Source organism: Amphiprion ocellaris, chromosome 10 (assembly GCF_022539595.1).
Source record: "Amphiprion ocellaris isolate individual 3 ecotype Okinawa chromosome 10, ASM2253959v1, whole genome shotgun sequence".
Lineage (NCBI taxonomy): Eukaryota > Metazoa > Chordata > Actinopteri > Pomacentridae > Amphiprion > Amphiprion ocellaris.
In genome coordinates this window covers 25,780,876-25,802,611 of record NC_072775.1, presented here as the reverse complement: position 1 = coordinate 25,802,611, position 21,736 = coordinate 25,780,876, and the positions used below count along the sequence as shown (strand labels likewise).

The 21,736-nt window shown below is 38.5% G+C and overlaps 2 protein-coding genes across 5 annotated transcripts; both read left to right on the top strand.

The window, feature by feature from the left end:
• The first annotated feature begins 4,761 nt into the window (after positions 1-4,761).
• Positions 4,762-13,576, top strand: tpm4b (tropomyosin 4b). Of its 4 annotated transcripts, none has more exons than XM_023280651.3 (9): positions 4,762-5,114; positions 7,277-7,402; positions 11,070-11,203; positions 11,675-11,792; positions 11,875-11,945; positions 12,090-12,165; positions 12,392-12,454; positions 12,535-12,604; positions 13,236-13,576. In XM_023280651.3, exons 1-9 carry the CDS (start codon positions 5,001-5,003, stop codon positions 13,316-13,318), a joined length of 855 nt encoding a protein of 284 aa, XP_023136419.1. In that variant the 5' UTR covers positions 4,762-5,000; the 3' UTR covers positions 13,319-13,576. The 4 variants fall into 4 exon arrangements, with proteins under 4 accessions (XP_023136419.1, XP_023136420.1, XP_023136422.1 ...); XM_023280652.3 differs by lacking the exon at positions 13,236-13,576 and adding an exon at positions 12,799-13,032; XM_023280654.3 differs by lacking the exons at positions 4,762-5,114; positions 7,277-7,402 and adding an exon at positions 9,372-9,652.
• Positions 13,577-15,202: 1,626 nt separating this feature from the next.
• Positions 15,203-21,712, top strand: rab8a (RAB8A, member RAS oncogene family). The gene is made up of 8 exons (XM_023280655.3): positions 15,203-15,387; positions 15,923-15,983; positions 16,865-16,925; positions 17,054-17,131; positions 17,245-17,334; positions 17,426-17,491; positions 18,438-18,488; positions 18,727-21,712. Exons 1-8 carry the CDS (start codon positions 15,264-15,266, stop codon positions 18,814-18,816), a joined length of 621 nt encoding a protein of 206 aa, XP_023136423.1. The 5' UTR covers positions 15,203-15,263; the 3' UTR covers positions 18,817-21,712.
• Positions 21,713-21,736: the final 24 nt, after the last annotated feature.

Below are 21,736 nucleotides of genomic sequence, written 5' to 3'. Positions count from 1 at the left end.
TTACAGTTGCATTTTCCATCAGGATGGTGGCCATCCACTGCCAGTCTGTGAGTCAGTACACAGTGACCCATTCTGAGCCCAGTCATGACCACATTGTCTGCCCTGCCCTTCTTGTATTCACCATGTGCTTCAGTGTTTGCGATAGTGAAGTATAAAACTCACCTCTGTTTGACTTCTGTCATTCTTTTTGCCAGAACTTTCCTATTTCACGTTGTACTGAGCGCTTTCACTCGGCTGTTCCAGATTAGACAGGCTGCACTTGAGTCTGAGCAAAGGAGTGCAAACAAAGGTCAGACTTCTTTTATAGAGACAGCCATCGTCTCACCTGCATGTACACTACCGTTCAAAAGTTTGGAGTCACCCAACAATTTCATGTTTTCCATGAAAACTCACACTTTTATTCCTGTGCTAACATAACTGCACAAGGATTTTCTAATCATCAGTTAGCCTTTCAACAGCTCATTTCATTAGCTAACACAATGTACCTTTAGAACACAGGAGTGATGGTTGCTGGAAATGGGCCTCTGTACCCCTATGTAGATATTCTTTTTAACTTTTTTTTAAAGAGGTTTTAGCTGTTGATCCAAATTCAATGCCCTCATAATCCAGAAATGATGTTATAAAAGCTAATATGTATCTTTCATAGTTATCCTAACAGCTATCAGTGCCTGTCAAGCATTTCATAATATCCTAAATTTCCAACAATTGTCTAAGTTTTAATGCATCAAACCATAATCTTAAAAAGCAATCTTAAAACTTGAATATTTGTATGATTTTTTCTCATTTTTGATAATAAAATTCAGGCAAAAATCTTCATTAACTTTATATACTTTAACACACACATGGGTCTATGCACATTACATGCACACATACCCACAACAGCGACAACAATCTTATTCCTCTCATTGTTTCTGTGTTGTATTAACTTGCTGCTTTCTGTCATCAACAATGCTTTTGTCTTGTAGCTCCCCACACTGGAGGACTGGATGATGATCACCATTTCCAGCTGTTTTGATTTTAAACAAATCAAACTTCAAGATGGGTTTATAGTTAAACATGGCATTAAACTATGACCCCATTTTATGGCATAAAATGATAAATTAATCATGAGGTATGTTACTTAACAATGAAATTATCATTATCTTTCTTTCCTGCTAGTGTTTTTTTCATAATGACCATTTTTATATAACTATATCCCCTTTTCAAACTTATTTTCTTCTTTCGACCTTTTCATTACTTCATGTCACTGTGTTTTGCACCTACGGTTGTTCTTTTAAGCATCTCATTTCAAAGCCTTTAAAAAATTAGGCAGTGATGTTGAGTGATACCGCCTGGCTCACGGTTGTCCCTGTTCATCCCAAAGGTTTGACAACTGAGATCAGGGCTCTGTGTGGGCCAGTTAAATTCTTCCACACCAAACTGTGAAAAGCCTTTCTTTCTTGACCTGACCTTGAGCACAGGTAAGTTGACACAATGAAAAATTATCCTCAGACTCTTCAAAATACTGTCTTAAACATTACCATATGCTTCATGTTGTAGCTTCAATTAATTGAAGTGAAACTCAATGAGAAACAAAAGTCTTCACTGAAGTTAGACTTCTCATTCAGAATATTTAAATCTGTGCAAAGCTTCACTGTCATAAATGCTGATGTGATGTGCCATTAAATCCAGTCACTCTAAGCTTCAGCTTAATGCAGTTGATCACCCTAATGGCTATAACTGCTGATGTGTAAAGCTCAGATGGCAGCCAAGCAACAGATCATGACTTCATCAGAGGTGAAAAGACTCCTGAAACATAAGAAGAAGTATTGGTGCTTCATATATCTAAAAATATACTACTTATTAATATGTCAGTGTTTTATAATACACAAAGCTACTGGAGTAATTATTGAGATAGCATAGTCTTGACATTAAAATAACGTTTCAAGTCAAGTCAAGTGCATTAAACAAACAGCTGGTACTTTTTACATCTGCGTATTGTGACACAATTTTAAGGAACATGATGTGTGAATAGACAATTTTGTGATAAACACACTGGGAAAAAGCTTCATTTTTATATCAATTAAAGCAGAAATCAAACTGAGGTGAGGACATTAAAAGTATATGCATGAGTGAAAACTGGCAAACGTTAGTGTGAAAAGCCTTTCAGCACTGGTCTTTTGCAAGACAACTGTTACCCCTCAGACTGACAGATCTGTGTTCCCTTGGCTGCTAAGATGGAGTGTAGACATTGTCAGGAGTCATGAATACAAGTGGACTGAGCTACAGACCCAAATATAACAGACTGCTACTTCCCTCAACCACTTCCAGACGCTGTCCACAGTGTTTGTGTCTTGGTAGTTGTGTAGTTAATAGACATGTTTGTACAGAAGCCTGATAGCTAGGCTTGTCTCAGTACGCTATGAGTCAGTGCATCACACAGGCGTTACTTTTGATTCATCAGTTATTGCCACAACAGGTTTTTATGATCTTGGATGTTCATTATTCTGCACTGAGACAGACTTCTGCTGTAAGCCCGACTGTTGATGTGAAAAAATTGGATGTTACAGGTCTGTCATTGGTTTGAAAACATTTGAGATCCAACAGTAATATTTACATACAGTACGCACTTCTATGACATTTAGCACTGAAGACTACTAAAAACGAGCTTGTATTCTTCATGGTAGTGCTCATATAAACTCTAATTTGTTCCACCATTCCCATAGCCTTGTGATTTATACTTAGCAGGACTTTCACTCTACTCCCAAGGCGATACTGAGGCTTTTGGGGGAGTTTTTACCATACAAGGAGAAGAGGAGTTTAGCTCAGTTTCCTGTGGGAGGGTTCTAATTTCTCTGGCTCCTCTTCTGATTCACTCTGTCACTATTTCTCGTTCTCCTGTTCTCTCCCTCTCTATATTACCCCTGTCTGGGTTCTGCTGCAAACCTCCTTTAACATCACTATTAAACCTGAAAAAGAGTTCCACTAAGTAAAATTTGTAATCATAACAATGTGTGCAGTCACTATTGTGATGGACCAAATAAGGTACAGACCACCACTGTTATCTCTCAGGGTCATGATGTAAGCTTGTGTTAACCCCAAGCTATCAAACTGCCACCACTTTCATGAACTCCTGACAAAACAGGCTGCAGTTTCCTTCCCCTGTTGAAGAAGATGAGCATAGTGCACTTACAGTAATCTTGTACTCTTACTTCAAAGATTTGTACATTGTATCGCTTAAACTTCAACTTGGCAGGTTTCCCGAGGGGGACTTCTGGAAAGGCAGCCTCAAAACACAGGTACAAAGTGTCTTTTAAGAGTTGCTAATATTTGTGTAACTGTGTATCACATTCCTGTCTGCTGATGTGATGTAACGTGTAACAGGCCCTGATCTCAGAACGCAATTTCACCCAGACTTAGAGTAAACTTTCAAAATCTTTTTTAGTATGTAATGTAATGTAATCAAACGTGTTTTAAAATAACTAATTCATTCTGACAAAAAAGTGCTCAAGACAGAAATAAACACTTACTCCTTCAGTTTACCAGGGAATATTCTAAATCTCTTTTAAAATAAATTTGCAGGTACATGGCATTTACTAGACAATAAACAATGCTTCTCAAAGTACCAGGTTTGGTTTCAATTCGTCCTTCCTGTACACAGCCATGATAGTGTCTGTATAACAGTAACATCAACCAAGAGGATATGTACTGCAAAAGTGGTCATGCAGCATCAGAAATAAGAGATACATTTGTCTAAGTTTATCCTCAGATGTTACTTAAATGGCTACTGCACTGTTCCTCTGAGTTTCCTTGTAATCTTTATTTTTAGCCGCTGCAGCTGGCACAGAAGTCCATCAGTTGATGTCATTGGGACATCCACAGATGTACAGTATGCACCTCCTACCATGCTAAAAAAAAGGGTATGTTTGCACCAAGATTGTTCCTAGATTACAAAATAAAAACATAAATATGAATATCTAGTCTGGATTTAGTTTTTGAATGTCTTTTTCTTGTCATGACATATCTGATATGACTTTCTGATTTCATATCTGCAAATAAAGAGCTTGAAGTAAAAACCAAGCATGACCCATTTTCCAAATATCTCATAAAACCAAACCATATTTCTCTCATAAGTACAAGTTCTGTCCCTCAGTCAACTACACTTTTTATATTGTGTGCCTCACAAATCCCATGCAACAGATCTAAATAAAAATGTGGAAACCAATAGTAATTAGGAGGATCTTAATTGCAGTGGATCTATGGTTTCTGTCTGTGCAGCTCGACTGTAGCGTTCCAACTGCCTGGTGTAGATCACATGCAGACACGGAGCTCTTCCCCCCAAATTTTCTTTGGCTGGATAATTTTCCATACAGCCCTTTTTCATTCAGCAGTAGAATGAAAACTATGTCCTTTCTAACCAACTCTGGTATTAACATCAATTTCAACATTCCTAAGTAAGAGCACAGGCATATAGATAGCACAAAGGGGGAAAGTAACTCGTATTACAAATGTGAGCAATGTCCTTTTGAATTCTGAGTTCTGAATCATTTTCCTTCTTCTTATCTGCTATTACTCTCCTGTTCTGACCAAAACAAATAATCCAAATAAGGACATTGGCTGAGCGTTGCACAAAACATCTTCACCACGGTGTTCCTCCAAAAAGCCTTTGAGAGGTGAAGTTTAGATTAGGGAGGGGGGCACAGTAAGTAGAGTAGGCAAGTCGGGGAGTGGCGGAAGGGGCAAGCGATGGGAAAGGGCTGTCACTGGGGACTGGGGCTGTCTCCAAACCTCCACTCAAGTTTAAATCACACAGAGCTCCAACAACACTCAGTTTGCATCCTCCTCTCCTGTGCTCACTCTGTCTCTCTCCTCCTCTCTGCATCTGCCAGTTGCTCTCCCCGTCAACCTTGTGAGGGCTCCTGCAAGGCATCTTCCATTTCCATCTGCACCATTTTTTCACCCGAAGAAAGCAAAACTATATTTTCCAGAAGTCTGTAAGGCACTGAGACGCAACATTCATCATGGAGGCCATCAAAAAGAAGATGCAGATGCTGAAGTTGGACAAGGAGAATGCCATCGACAGGGCAGAGCAGGCTGAGTCTGACAAGAAGGCAGCGGAAGATAAATGCAAACAGGTGAGACCTGGACGGAAAAACTTTATGGAATTTTAATGTATTCAATATTTAGGTGTCACAGCAGAAAAATATGATCAAATGCAAATAAGGTAAATAAGATCAGAGCAAGTAAACAGGAAATTGTTTTAGAAAATGTGCATGTTGTCATAGCTAGTCTCTGTTCTTGAAATTATGTGATTTTGTGCATGTTTTCAGTGTAATGATATATATCCAAAAGTTTTCTTAATAATTTGATATCAGCAACATTGCAACATTATTATTGTGTCATGTAGTTGCTCATTATACCATGTCATGCATCTTGGCATAATTTGACTTTATTTTCCAGTTTTTATAATCCACTGACTGTTTTGTGATTACCTTTTTTTCTGATTTATGAATTAAATAAATATGAAAACCTAATGTGAACAATTAAAATTATCATATCATAGTGTAGTCTAAAACAACCTAATCATTTATCACCAAAACACAAGCAGACTGCAGAGGGCTCAACATAAAATTTAAAGTATCTCCCAAGAGCACCAAATGCTGAATTGCAGTGAGCAGCTGATACTGAGCTCCAGGGCTGGAAGATGTTCACAGAAGCAGACAGAATGGCACAGTGACAACTGCTGGAACTATGATCCACAGTGACTCAAATACATTACGTCAAGCTACCAAGAGTTAAAACACACCAACTAAAGCAGCTATTGCTCAGACTCTAGTAGACCAAGTTTCACAACATCCTTATTGGAACTGATGTCTGTACAATATTACAGAAAACCTCACAAATTTCAAATATGTGCACATCCATATTTGGTGCTGCAGTGCTCAAGCTTCAGACAGTCTGATATTTCCAGGACTAAATTAATGACAGTGAAATTGTACCACTTGATACAAGCAAAGTAGAATCTGGAGATGTAATAAGATATCTGAGGTGTCTGAATAGAGGCAATTATTGCACAGTGGGAGGTGGTGTCGTCATTATGGTGGTACGAGAGGAATGTTGCAGAGCTGGGAGTTGGAGATGCTCGGACAAAGCCAGGAACGAGATTAAAGCAAGTGGAAAGAATCCTCTCTCTGGTGGCTAATGCCTTAATCATACCCTCAGAGAGCACAAGAAGTGACAGTTGTCACTGGCACTGCACATATGGACCCCCAGCATGTCTTCTGCATCAAGGAACAGTCAGCATGAAATCCTAGAAGATTATGCAGAGCTCTTTAGTTTGTTGGGATGGCAGGGATACAAGCAAGCGATGCTTTCTTTGCTATTCTTGGCAAGATAAGTTGAACATGAGAGTACACTCGGGCTGACAGAAGGCCCTGAAAATACACAAAAGTAACTGAAGTATCAACATCTATTACTCAGAACATCAGGCAGAGACTCCAGCAGTTGACAAGGACTGGAGCATACAAATAACAAAGTAACTTTCAAAATTCAGCAGCTGTGTGTCTTCAGAAAGAATGTCTAGTTTATTTTTAACAATCCACAGAATTAATGGTGAATGGTTTACTTTGGAGCTATTTTCTACTGAAGATATAGTCTGAATTAAATAGATGATAACACGATACACTATCAAAATAATAACCCAAAAAAGAAAATATTAGTTGGTCTATCAGCTATATTTGAATATACTCACCATGAAGTCCATCAATACCAAATGTGTGACTGTTTTTAAGGAGGATGCATTAATTTATAAACCCATTATCACAACAGTTTAAACCCTGGACCAGTTGTACTGCATAGCATACATTCGAAATTACACACCTTTGTGGTTTACCAATTACACTGTCTTAAATTAGTTTTATTTGAAATCAATTACTTGTTCAACCCTGGTACAGAAATTCCTGGTTCCCAGAGGATGAATCCTAATGACTATGGAGATGCTCAGAACTTTCATTTGGCTTTACCACCAGACCTAAATATTTGAATATGTACCAAATGGACTATAGAGAGATTTGTGGTAGCCAGAAGATAAAAGTCACAGAGTTTGGTAACAGCTCTGAAGATCTTCTTGCGTGATTGTACACTAGTGAGCATTACAAAGAGAATAACTTATGTCCATTCCTGTTGCCACTCACCTGTCTGAAAAAGATCGTAAATATTCCCAAACGTCTACATTCAGCTATCCTGTAAAAAATATTCAATACATCACTGATTTTCTGTCACATCTGCCCTCTCTCAGCTTGAAGATGAGCTGCTCGGTCTGCAAAAGAAACTGAAGGGAACAGAGGATGAACTGGACAAGTACTCAGAGGCCCTGAAGGATGCTCAGGAGAAACTGGAACTGTCGGAGAAGAAGGCCACAGATGTGAGTTTACCAGAAAGACACCATCTGAAACACATTACTAACTTTACAGTGGAACCCCACAACCTAAGTCATTCAAAGTATCAATATCCACTCTTTCAGATGGAGCGAATTACTTATCTGACCATGGTTGAAAAAAGACCAGTAACATAGATGAAAGTTCAAAATTAGTTTGAAACAAATCAGCAAATGATATGCTCATGGCACTCAGTTTGAGCATTGCTTCTACTACTACTTACACAACACAGAAGGGACAGTGTGGGACTCACCTTGATAGTTTTGTGTAGTTTGGTTGTTCTTAAGTGACAGAACACAGGAGGACATTTAGAATTGTAACAATACATAATAAAATAGTGATGAAAAAAGAGGACTTTTGTTCAAAAGAATTGCCATGAGATAGAAATGGACAATTGATCCAAGCTTCTACTTCCACAGTGTTACACAGTTCTTATATAGGACAAAAAGCCACAAAGTGAATCCTAAAATGACTCATTTGTATCTTCTTACCCAAATAATGTTGAAAATAACCAAGTTATTGGTGGCTCACTGAGGCCTGTAACTAAACTATTTCTCAAGCACAGACAAAACTTGGCCAGCCTGTAGCTGACCAGGAATCCCAGGAATGCAGCTTAAGCAAACAGAGAACCCCATACTGCAGTGTCTAATGAAATCAATGCAATGGCCTTTCTTGGGGTGGAGATATTACAGCCTCCTCTGTCTGGTCTTACAGTACATACATAGTCCAAGTACAATGGTGAATGCCACTGACTTTAAAGGAGCATTTGGGTTTATTTCATATTTTTATCACTCAAATGTATCTTTTCCAGTAAGATCTCAACCTTGAAAAGGTGTGATTAGGCTAGGCATTTATAGCAACTGACAGCAAAGAGCGAGTAAACGAAACCTGGAAACAGACAGAGATTTGGCCTCACTGGCTTTCAGGAAGGAGCCAATATAATAACACTGGTATGACACAAGAGATACTAACAGTAGTTTTGATAATGGCATATGGAAATACTTTCTGTTGCCTCATTAGTTCTTTTTAATATTTTTTGGTAGATTTTGTAATGGTTTCATCTCTAGTAGTTATAGCACAATTGAAGGGAAGATAGCACAACTTACAAGGACCTCCACAGTGGAGCTTTAAACCGACCACTGAGAGCAGGTGAGTTAAGACCTCAGAGGTTAAAGGTGATCACGGATGATTTCTCTCTCAGGTTACATTTCAGGTGCCCACAGATCTGCTTTTTGTAGGTCCGTCTGCTACTGCTTCTTCTTCTAATGTGTTTCACACTGCTTATGAGGGATGCTGATTTATAGAAATGTGATACAAGGACAGAAAGAGAAAATAAATCCAGGCTACTCTAAAGGGTGAGGAGGAGGAGGCAGAAGGGGGCGCCGAAGGAATGTGTCGCCACCCCATGGCTGCAGGTCATGTCTGCAACCAAATCAATTTACATTCCAAGCCACTGCAGGTCAACTAGCCCTATTAAAGAGGATTATTACCGCCCCACCCCACCCCACTCTTGACCCACCTTCCTCCTCCCTCCACAACCAAATCTCTAGACCACTGATTTCCATGCAGTCTACTACTTGCTTCTCTCTCCTTCACCAACTTTTGCTTCCTTCCTTTTCTATTTCACTCAACCATATCCGGTCATATGTTATATTTCACACTAGCTATGATTCACACTGATCACACAGTGACTATGACTCAGACATACGCCTTTCCTTTTTCGATCCCTGCGCGTTTTAATCAGACCAGGAAATTGCAGCCAAAGAAACACCTAAAGTTTGCCATATAAGTCCACAATAGAAAATCCAGACTTCCACTCACACAGAGTGGCATTACACACCTCTTTTGTGGAGGAAAGAGTAGTGCCTTCCCCTCCTAAATCCTGTGATGTCATCTGAGACAGGCTTCTTCACAGGATTGGAGGATCTGGCCATAAATTTCCTGAAAACTCCCAGCCCTTTTTCCCATCCCAGCTCTGCGCGTCCCTGATTTCCTGCCCGAGAAAAAGATTTCCTCGGAGTCTGTAACTTTGACTTAAAACAATAACTTGAGAGCAGTTCGGACTGCTACCTTTTGGGCTCGCTTTTTTTGATACTTTTTGAGAAAACAAAGCAGTCGAAATCATGGAGGCGGTGAAGAAGAAAATCCAAACCCTCCAGCTACAAGTTGATGAGGCAGAGGATCGTGCCCTGGCAGTACAAAGGGAGCTGGACACTGAACGGGAACTGCACGAAAAAGTGAGATAAAATATCATTTGAACCAACTCCAGCACATTCTATGTTTATTTTTAATGCGCACACACAGTTGTTTAGCATCTTTGCTGAGGAGTAAAGAATTAACTCCTTGTCCGTCAGAAGTGGACTGAAGGTAGCGGACAATGCGCGCATAACTCCCGTACAGGAGGACAAACCGTGCCTGTGTTCGCCAACTGTGAGGTTTTTAATCTAGTTGGGTTCAGCAGAGTTGTTTCAGAAGCAAGCTGAGACATCATTGTAGCGACATTCCTTTGTAGACTTTCTTTCGGGATGGGTTATCTAACTTTAACCCGCCCCATATCTGCTCAAACACCTCAAATGCTCAAATGCACTGCGTGTCCTCGTCACCGTATTACCTGCCAACAGGCTGGTTGAAATAACAAGAGACTGTAGGTTCGCGTCCATTCATTCCAATAGTATTCTGAGACACCAGGGAGTCGTTTGTTCGTGTTTTGTCAAACATCAAAACCTCTCTGTTCCACTCGTCCTTTGAGCACCTTGACCGAATCACCCAACCTCTGTGAAACCAGCATCTGTGATCCTCCTGCTCCTCCTCAGCCAGGAAGAGGAGAACAGACATGGTTATCTGGGATATCAGTCCTACAGGAAACAGGCAGTTGTTCCAACCTTGCATGGGTTTACATTACTGAAGTCCAGCCAGCTGGATCGTTTCAGATACACTACTGTTCAAATGTTTGGAGTCACCCAGACAATTTCATGTTTTCCATGAAAACTCATAATTACACAAGGATTTTCTAATCAGAAATTAGCCTTTCAACATGGTTCGCTAACACAATGTAGCATTAGAACACAGGAGTGATGGTTGCTGGAAATGTTCCTCTGTACCCCTATGTGGATATTCCATTCAAAATCAGCCGTGTCCAGCTAGAATAGTCATTTACCACATTAACAATGTCTAGACTGGATTTCTCATTAATTTAATGTCATCTTCTTTGAAAAAACAGACTTTTCTTTCAAAAATAAGGTCATTTCTAAGTGACCCCAAACTTTTGAACGGTAGTGTATGTCGGCCTTCAACTGTGTGGCTGTTATGCTGCATCAGCATGTTCTCAGAGGCAGGTCAAGCTGCAAAGTCCAGCAGTCTTCATGGCTGCTGAGAGTGAAACTGACCATGAAACAGGAACAGATGCATGTCCAGAGAGAATTCATCAACAACTCTCCATGCATAGCTCAGTATACTCACACCATTTGACTGCAGGGATAGAGTAGACAGGACTGTAAATACACCTAACCCAACCAGTCCTAATGTCTAAAGTCAGTGATTTTATAATATATAGCCAAGTGTTATCCTGACTACCATCCTTCCTGTTGTGGCAGCTGCCTGTTTCCTGGCTGATCTCTGACTTCTTTCTCTCCATGTCTCCTTGCAATGTTAAAGGCTGAGGGCGATGTGGCATCTTTGAACCGCAGGATCCAGCTGGTGGAGGAGGAGTTGGATCGTGCTCAGGAGAGGCTGGCCACAGCCCTGCAGAAGCTGGAGGAGGCTGAGAAGGCTGCAGACGAGAGTGAAAGGTAATGATGGCCGTACATCTGTTGATCCACATGTACACTACCGTTCAAAAGTTTGGGTTCACTTAGAAATGTCCTTATTTTTGAAAGAAAGCAATTTTTTAGATAACATTAAATGAATCAAAAATAAAGTCTAGACATTGTTAATGTGGTAAATGACTATTCCAGGTGTTTTTAATGGAATATCTACATAGGGGTACAGAGGCCCATTTCTAGTAACCATCACTCCTGTGTTCTAATGCTACATTGTGTTAGCTAATCATATTGAAAGGCTAATTGATGATTAGAAAACCTTTGTGCAATTATCTTAGCACATGAATAAAATTGTGAGTTTTCATGGAAAACATGACATTGCCTGGGTTACCCCAAACTTTTGAACAGTAGTGTGAGTATTCAAGATACCTTATTTCTACAGCTATTGATTCTCTTTGTGGTCTTGTTAAACTAAAGGTTGTGTCTCTTTCTCGTCTTTAGAGGCATGAAGGTGATCGAGAACAGAGCCATGAAAGATGAAGAGAAGATGGAGATTCAGGAGATGCAACTCAAAGAAGCCAAACATATCGCTGAGGAGGCTGACCGCAAATATGAGGAGGTACAGAAACAGAGATCCCATTTAAACTGTTCTTCACTTTTCAACTAAATCTAATCTTGCGTTTCATGTCTTTTAATGGCAGGTTGCCCGTAAACTGGTAATCCTGGAGGGTGAACTGGAAAGGGCAGAGGAGAGGGCAGAAATTGCAGAGCTGTAAGCACAAATACAACAGAAAAGTTCCATAAATGCTTGCAGGCATCATTCACATGTTATCAAGATAACATGACATCTTTAAGCATATTCTAAATGAGAGAACTACGTATTGTCATTAAAACACATTCTTCCTCATTCCTTCAGTAAGTGTGGTGACCTGGAAGAGGAGCTGAAGAATGTCACAAACAACCTCAAGTCTCTAGAGGCTCAGTCTGATAAGGTAAGTTGTCTGACAAATTTCTGCTTGACCTCCAACAACTTCACACTCATATTTGTAGATGAATATGCAGTACTCGGCATTCCTTGCTTCAGGCCAATTTCATGTTTCATAATAAATCATGTAGCATAAATACTGATGCAGTACGGGCATGAAAAGGCGAAGTACCACATTTTCACAAACTAAAACATTGACAGTTAAATGATTAACTTTGTCTCTCTCTGTGCAGTACTCTGAAAAAGAAGACAAATACGAGGAAGAGATCAAAGTCCTGAATGACAGACTTAAGGAGGTAAATTTACGTTCACTTAAGATGTATTCATTGACGGAGGCTACGTCTGCAGAATCAAAACGTTTATTGTTTTTTCAAAGGCGGAAACCCGTGCAGAATTTGCAGAGAGGACAGTGGCGAAGCTGGAAAAGACCATAGATGACTTAGAGGGTATGCTTCATTTCAGTTGTTTATTTCAATCCTACAGTAATCTGCACTGTTTCTCCCCACAATCTTTAGTTTTCTTAATCTTTAATCTATGGTTTCTCTCTTTCTCTTCCTGATTTCCCTCCATGGTCTACACAAACCTGCATTTTCCCTTTGAACCTTCTCCATCTGCTTTCACTCTGCCCTTTGACCTGCAGACGAACTGTACACTCAGAAGCTGAAGTACAAGGCTATCAGCGAGGAGCTGGATCATGCCCTCAATGATATGAACACCTTGTAAACCTCACATTAAGCTTAGGAAGCCCTCACTTTCCTTTTACTGTCTTTGCCTTATTTAAAGCACTTTGTCTCTTCTTTTTTCCCCTTCACTCTCACTGCTCCTTTCTCTTTTGCATTAAACTGAAGCTCAATAAAGACATTTTTCTCTTTTACTCAGTCTTCTGTCATTTCACTGAAGCCTACTCTTCACAACAATATTGTAGCGTTTCTCTTCCGCCCACTTGAAAAAGCCAAATAAGTGTGTTTCTTAATGCTCTGTCTGCTCTAAAATGAACTGTATTTTATTGCCCACTCCTCTTACATGATTATTTTATGTGTTCGCGGATTTTAAATCTACTGATGCTTTTTATTACAGAGAACCTATCAAGTGCAAAAGAGGAAAACATAGGAATGCACCAGGTCCTGGACCAAACGCTGCAGGAGCTCAATAGCTTGTAAAATGCAGAGAAGAACATCGGACGATTTTTTTAAAAATTTGTTTTGTAAAAGATTTTTTCTACATGCCATTCATTCTCTGTAATTTCCCTTTTATTCATGGTTGTTAAACACATGTAGCCCTTTTACATATTTATGGTTCTTTGTTTCTTTCCTTTCTTAAAATGGTTTTGGGGCCATGTGATTTCAGTTTCGGTGCTGGACATGATGTAGACCAAACTCTGAGCACAAATAAAACTGTTGATGACAGTGTTGATACTAGCTTCAGATGTTGACGTGAGTTTTATGTGTTATATTGACTGAGTGCTCTGTGTAGGAATGCACTGTTCCACATGTGTTTGTGTGTGTCCTTGAGGCAATTTCAACACAGCCATAAACCGTACCAAGAAGAAGAGATTACTCCTCAGCTTACATGTGCTAACATGCAGTGCTTTCCACAGAGATAGTGAATTTTCTGTTGTTTTTGTGCTGCTGTGTCATTGCTTTCCCAACAAAGCCACTGATTATTTCATGAAATACACAGCGTATTATTGACAATTCAGTTTCAGTGTTAAGCACACATATAAGCTTGTTAAAGGTTATATTATCATCAGAGAGTAAGAGGGCCCTCAGACTTCTTGTGAAACATTAGCTTAGGTTACCTAACGTAAATACGATAAGATAAACAACTTTTATGATACAACACTGAAATAAAATAGGTAAGCTAAAATAAAGCTACAACAGTAAAAAGTAATGCTGGCAAGTATACTGAGGTAATAAGTGATGTCACACATGACAGTGAAGTAATGCACATTACACTGACAATGTACATGATGATGATAAAAATGCCATTCATCAACTAGTTCAGACAAGCACTATACAGTAAAGATAAACATTGGTAACTACTAATGAACACATGAATGATAAGCAGCGCTATGCACTGAGGAAGATCAGGTGATGTGTTTGAAAATTATGGAAACAATTGTGCTGTTTTTTTTATTTTTTGTTAAAAACTGGGGAAGCTCCAAACTGTAATACCATTATGTAAAATATAAGTACTGTTATCAAATTTTTACTTCAGAAAGGGAAAAGTATTATTAGCAAAATATATTCAAAGCATCAAAAGTAAAAAGACTCACCATGCAACAACTGCATTACTATTACAGCAAACAATAGATAGGAATATGCTCCTGTCCAATATCACTATCATGTAATTAATTTAAAATTGTATCACTTGTCAATAGCTGCATCTGTTTTAAGTTGAAAAGCAGAGTATTTGTTCTTATATTCAAATTTTTAACTGACATTGTATATTTAATATATTGAAAATACAGAGCAAGAAAGTCCTAGAGGGTCCTGGGTTCTGAGCCTGGGATCTTTCTGCATGGAGTTTGCATGTTCTCCCTGTGCACGTGTGGGTTTTCTCCAGATACTCCAGCTTCCTCCTGAAGATTTTTGATTTTTGCATGTGAGGTGCCTGTTTTTTTTAAAAAAGAGTTTTACTTAGGTGAAACTACACAGGGAGGTACTCTTTTGAATTTTGTACTGTATGTATGAATGCATGTATTAACACTAATACTGTACTTAACAAGCCCTACAAGACATAAATACACAACATACAGAGTCACATAGAATATCTCCATATCACCACTTTGTCTACCATATATGTTATATTAACTTCTGCATAGACTGGCACCCAAATTCACATGAACAAACATATGTTCTGCATGTTCAGTAATAATCTGCATTGTATTAATATTGTAATATAGTAGAAAAAATTAAATATTGAAGTATCTTAAAACTAGAATTCTCCAGTCAATGAACAACCTCCCTCCCTTGCTGAGCAGTGAACGCCCCCTGCTCCCAGTCACAGATAAACTGCTGGTAGATTCCGGGCCAGCAGGGGGCGTTACTTCTGTTTAGTCACATCGCTGCTTCGCCGGGCGGGATTTCCGCAATAATATCAAGTATGGCGAAAACATATGACTATTTGTTTAAATTACTGTTAATCGGTGATTCTGGAGTCGGGAAGACCTGCGTCCTGTTCAGGTTTTCAGAAGACGCCTTCAACTCAACGTTTATCTCAACAATAGGTGCGTTTTTGGGGGGATGTGAGCTGTGTCATTCTGTGTGTTTACAGTACGCCAATGGACTGTCTCTGCGGGGCCGTCTACTTACTGGCATGCTAGCTATGCTATATTCTAGAATCAAAGAAACTACTTTTTCGATGTCCTTAATAACCAATAAATACATCAACATAGTTAACTAGTTAATGACGTGTGGCAAGGCGAATTAGTGTTAATGTGTGAATAGTATGAGACGCTTGTATTAGTGAACGTGTTTGTGTTGTATTATAAACTCATGCCGGGTGGATTTCCTGCCTGCTAACGTTAGCAGTTAGCCATTGCCAAGGCACCGGATAGGCCGTTATGTAGCACGTTAGTGTTGATTAATACACGCATTGTAAATACACTGTTCATCGTTTATACACATATTGCTACTGTTTGTCGTTTATTCGTAGTCAACAAGTGTCATTTTTATGTCACAGCTGAGCGAGGCAGTCACAATATTCTATGCTAGCAAGCTAACATTATGATTGACATGCATGATCCTTCTTTATCCCTGCAGGCATTGATTTCAAGATTAGGACAATAGAGCTTGACGGCAAGAAGATAAAGTTACAGATATGGTAAGTTTAATTCCTTCAATGCTGGAAATGTATCATGATGACAGCGTTTTGTCTACATTTGCCTTACAAAGTATGGTTTGTAAAAACCTTAACTCAAGTTACGGTTGTTACAGATTAGGGGTGTCCACAGCCTTTAATCTGTAACAGTCTTTAATTATTTTTTTTAAAAATCAAATTTTAATTGTAGTTTTACCAATTTCTTTCACTCTTTATCTGTACCATTTGTCAATTTAAAAATAACAGATATGATAACTTATAACATTTATAAACTCTAGATATGACATACCTTTATATTGACCTATTCCCAAGCTTTATACTTCCATGCTATAAGAGCTCCTGTTGTAAAAAGTAATTATGAACCAGCTTCTTAATATGTATTTGGCACACTTAAGTGCAGTGAGAAACTGATGGGAACTTTCCTAATAATTTCCCCAAACACTGTGGCTACATTCACTCTAACATGTTTTTATTTTATAATTGCATTTCAAAGAACAGCAACGGTGAAAAATACATTTCCTGGACTGCACAAAAGCTGCCAGTGTTGGCAAAAAAGTCATAAAAGTGGCTAATTCAGTATCAATGATGAACTAACTACTGGTAGTTGAAGCTGATGTCATTGTTTTCTTCTGGTAACCGTCACATGTAGGAGAAATTATGGTAATGACAGTTAAGACCAGTCAGAAAGTAAATGTGGCTCATCATTTTCAAAAGTCTCTGTTTCTGCCCATCTAGACTACAACTCAGCATTGGAATTTTCAAACTGAAATGGAAAAGCCAGGAGTACTGTGGAAGACGGATGTTTTAAAAATAAAAATATTTTAGTGTGTATGTAGCTTGTTTTTGATGTTTGTTGCTTAACTCTTTATGTCGCACTATTTTAGGGATACAGCAGGTCAAGAGCGCTTCCGAACAATCACAACAGCCTACTACAGAGGGGCAATGGTGGGTGTCTTCACAGACAAATATGACTTAAATTCACTTTCATAGTGAAGTCAAGACACTTTAGCTTATATTTATTTTATATGTATTTCATATTAATTTGTCACAACGTGATTTTCTGTTTTTTACAGGGCATAATGCTTGTCTATGACATCACAAACGAGAAGTCTTTCGATAATATCAAGAACTGGATAAGAAACATAGAAGAGGTATATATTGGTCCATACATAACCCCATTTACTGTACATGCTTGCGACCTCTTTAAAAGTATGAATGACACAATCTTTCATTTTTGTAACAAAATTTGTCATTCTTAATCCAGCATGCATCTGCTGATGTTGAGAAGATGGTTCTTGGCAACAAATGTGACATCAATGACAAGCGGCAGGTGTCCAAAGACAGGGGAGAGAAGGTGAGGTGCATTATACTGATGTTACATGAAAAACATGTCAGAACACTTGGTAAAATGTAACTTATGTAATTTCTTCCACATTTTCTTTCAGCTTGCACTAGAATATGGAATCAAGTTTATGGAAACCAGTGCAAAGTCCAACATCAACGTGGAAAACGTAAGCAGCCCCTGTTTTTTGAGGAGAATTCGCAATGTTGCTTGTGACTGTTTAATTTGTTAGCTAGATGCATCATACATAATCACCGAAACTCAGATTTTAATTAATATTTTATCAAGAGGACATGCCACTGTTACTTTAAAACTCATAATGCAAACATATAAACTTGTATGTATCATTTATGTTGAATATCAGCCTGTTTCCATTGTTCCTTATGTCTTCTTCATTTGAAAATCAAGCTCTTACACGCACAATATTGAGGAGGATTCAATTTTTGCTTGCCTGCTGTGTGTGTATGTATGTGTGTGTGTGTCAGTCAACCTTTCTTCAAATCTACTTCACACTTGGCAGTTATATTGCTAATGACTCATGAAAGTGTATTGTCAAATGTGAAGTAGTTTAGATGAACGGTCCTCGTATCTTGGCATTTTGTGTAATGCGTTCACAACAGTTTTCAGCTACAGCGTCAGTGGGCCTTGACAGCCTGCACCTCAGTGGGCTGCAGGTCATTCAGTGTTTTGCTTAACTCTACAATCCAACCTGTATGCTCTTCTGATTAACTGTCAGGTTTTCCCACTGTCTATTTTAACACTGCAGAGGTTATGTTAAAGCATCTAACTAGTAATTACTGAGTATTCCCAGCATGACAACATGTGCAACATCCATTGTGTAAGTTTGGTATCATGTTTGGCTAAGTTCAAATTGTACGATATCTGTCTTCAGGGATGAGAATTTTGGTGGGTGGGTGGGTGGGTGGGTGGGGTGGGGTGGGGGTTCGGCAGACATTTTCCGAGTTTTTTTCCATTTGTCATTCTCATCCCTGCTGTCTTTGTCATTTTATCTCACTTATCACAAAATCATCACTGAAGCCATTTTGAACCCTGTGACTGTTGTGATCAACAAGTGCCTGAAATCTGACCATATGTATATTTGTTCTGATTCACAGGCATTTTTGACACTCGCCAGAGACATTAAATCAAAAATGGACACAAAATTGGTAGGAAAAACTATTGGATACTGAAAGTTCTGTAAATATCCATCTGTGACAATGATAAATGTAATAATTACTAATATAGTTAAACTTCTTGAATATTGTAATGAATAAAACACTTTTTAATTGTTCAACTTGTGGAAATGTTCATGAGGATTTATGTAGAGATATTATCTGAACAATTTAAACATGGCTACTTCGCAAATGACGAAGTAGTGACCTGTTTGTTGTTGTTATTCTGCAGGAGGGTAACACGCCACAGGGAAGCAGTCACGGAGTCAAAATTTCCGAGCCTCCAAAAAAGACCAGCTTCTTCCGCTGTAGCCTACTCTGAGGACTGAGGCCTTCAATACTGGCTGCCCGCTGGCTGGACATAAATGGACTGTGCTCACTCTTAGCACTTCCTTCCCCTTTCCTCTTTCTCCCCAACCATGGCCTGTCCTCCCAGTCCACATAAACCATTATCCTCTCAGCAAGGGGAGGACTTCCCCTACTCTCTTCCTCTTCTGAAAGCTTCCAGGGGTGCATCTCTTCCATTTTACAGAGATCTGTTGTCTTCATAGGTCAGAGTACGTGGTGGAGAACTCAGTTAGGAACATTATCCAGATGTTCCATTTCACACAAAAGACAGGCTCTTACTTCTGATGTTAGTTTCTTTGTTCTGCGCACTCATTTGACATAGCTGGTAGCACAACCAAGGATGAGAATTCATCTAACTTATGTATTGTGGGATTGGAAAACAAATGTGATATTTAGATCTATTTTTAATATAGTGCTCTTTCCCTTTTTATGTGACAAATGTTGACCAGAGGCTGATAGGCTTGAACTCCAGTGAAACAGAGTTGCACAGGTTTTTTTTCCCCGCGTTTCAGAATAATATCAACAATGATGTTCTCAAGATCAGAGAGAAATTGGATTCGGAGGTTTTCTGCTAGAGTTCTACTGGATGTGAATGTAGTCCTCGACAATCATTTCATGTAACTAAAAATGTGTTTCATCATGCCCCGATCACGGCCCTCAAATCTTCTCAGCCTGTGCAGGGAGGCAGTTTGACTTTATAGTACCTTGAACTACAGTCTAGATTTTAGTCTCTGCAGGTAAAGTTCTGTTGTCAAAAGATACACTTAACATTTTGTGGTGGAGTAACATCTTTCTGTTGAGGTTGTTTCTGGTATAGTAACCAGTGAGGAAGTGTTGTGTGTGTGTCTGCAATATATATGTATATATATATATATATATATATATATATATATATATATATATATATATATATATATATACATATACACAAACACACAATGTTTGAGTACATTGTATGAAAGTAAAAAAGAGGCTTGCACTGCATTGTTACCCACTTGTAAGTATATTTAGAACATTTCTGCAAGTACTCACTGTATAATTAACTATCCTCTCTTACGTACAATGTAATAAGGTATAATACATGCTTTGTCATTTAATTAATCCTCTTCAATTGGTGTAAAAGGAAGCACTCCTGCAAATAATACTTACGTTAAAGTTAAAAATGTCAGTTAGAAATGCCTAAAGCCTAAGTAGATGTCCTGAAGTCCAAAAGCATTCAGTTTAATATCCCACAAGACAAAGAAAAGCAGCCAAGTCTCTCATTTTAGAAAACTACCTTAAAAATTGACTTAAAGCAATTGATTAACAAAAAAGGTTGTCATTTATTTTCTCTCTGTCAACTAATTGTCACAGCTCAGTATGAATTCAGTAAGTGTTAAACCATTTAGTTTGGTTGCTCTGATTCACGTTTAAGCTAAATGACGTCTCTGGTTATTTGACATTAAAATCACTTGAGGTTTCACACTGTAAGGCCCTTCAGCCCTTCTGTCCATGCAGCTCTCCTTGCACTTTAACAGTAAATCGTGTTTTGTGTGTAGTCTGTGCCAAGTGATAGTTTTGCGATACAACAATGCAATTACTTATTTAACAAAGGCATTTTTGATCTTTTGAGTATTGGTAATGTAATGGGCATATAATACCAAAATTAAACTACACTTACTTATACATGACTTGAACTTCTTAGCTGTTTCACTGCTAGCAAACCACTGTCCTGGTATTAGGTCACTTAAAACCGTTTCCCTACTTCAACTGTAATGCAGTCATTTGTATGTAAAAAAATATAATTGTTTTTGAGACTCTGGTTCTATACTTATGCTTATGCTTCTGATATTTTGATATCTTTTTGGCTCACATGAAAGCTGGTTTGACTGAAGCTTAAAGGTCTCAGTTGTAGTATTCTACATTTTCTCGTTTGTGTTGGATTGTAGCCCTTTAACAGGTAGATGGCACCGGAGGCTCAAAACGCATCTTAGGTGACCACAAAACTCAAGTTTTAATCAGTATTTCATTAAGAACATAAGCCACGTTTATTTCAAAATGTGTGATGCAAACACATACCCACTATTTGTATTTCTGGTGTTTTCATAGCTTTTCATGTTTCCTACATTTGTTGTTAGTCTGAAAATTAGGTTCCAATATGCATCACATCGAGAAGGAATGGGTTTTTGCTTGCCTACACCTGTTCAAAATCAAATAATTGGGGACCTCGTTACTACCATGACCATTTGTCTTAACCACTAGTACTCAGTTCTGTCATAGGTGAGCTATGCATTGTGAATCTTGGACCTGTGCATATTTGTGTAATGTAACTTTCAGACATACTTGTAGACCTGTACAGTTGAATATGCAGGCTTTTTTTGTTGTTGTTCTGTGTCATTCATTGAGCCAAAAGAGGACATGCTCTGTTTATAGAAGGCTGCATTGCTGCATGAATGCAAGTGAAAATGAGCCTGATGGAGGATTGTTGAGCAGGAAGAGTTAGCGCTGTCGTCTCGTTTGAGTGATACCGTAGCTTTAAATCATAAACATCGGGAGCTGACTGTTGTGGGACTCGAGCTGTATCGTTTTTAACGAAAATGATACTTCCTTGATTTTGTTTTTAAATCATATCTTTTTCTTAAGATTCTTATCACGTCATCATATACTGAACATCCCTTTTTACAGCCATATTTTCATTCCATTGATTGTGAAGTACACAGGGAGAGTAATACCTTTTGGAAAAAGTGGTAAAAAAACAAACAAACATTGTAAATATCACATTAAAAAAGAGATCTACTTAAATTGTACTGTACTTTCTAAACCCATATAAAAATGTATCTACAATTTGTAGGTATGTGTACTTTTGTTTAAATAAAATAATATAAAACTCAGCCTCTGCGTTTGGATTCAGTGTT

Coding starts and splice junctions, on each gene's coding strand:
- rab8a (XM_023280655.3), top strand. CDS start 15,264: ATGGCGAAAACATATGACTATTTGTTTAAATTACTGTTAATCGGTGAT. Junction 15,388..15,922: donor AACGTTTATCTCAACAATAG/GTGCGTTTTTGG, acceptor TTATCCCTGCAG/GCATTGATTTCAAGATTAGG. Junction 17,335..17,425: donor CCAAAGACAGGGGAGAGAAG/GTGAGGTGCATT, acceptor ATTTTCTTTCAG/CTTGCACTAGAATATGGAAT.
- tpm4b (XM_023280651.3), top strand. CDS start 5,001: ATGGAGGCCATCAAAAAGAAGATGCAGATGCTGAAGTTGGACAAGGAG. Junction 5,115..7,276: donor CGGAAGATAAATGCAAACAG/GTGAGACCTGGA, acceptor GCCCTCTCTCAG/CTTGAAGATGAGCTGCTCGG. Junction 11,946..12,089: donor AGGGCAGAAATTGCAGAGCT/GTAAGCACAAAT, acceptor TCATTCCTTCAG/TAAGTGTGGTGACCTGGAAG.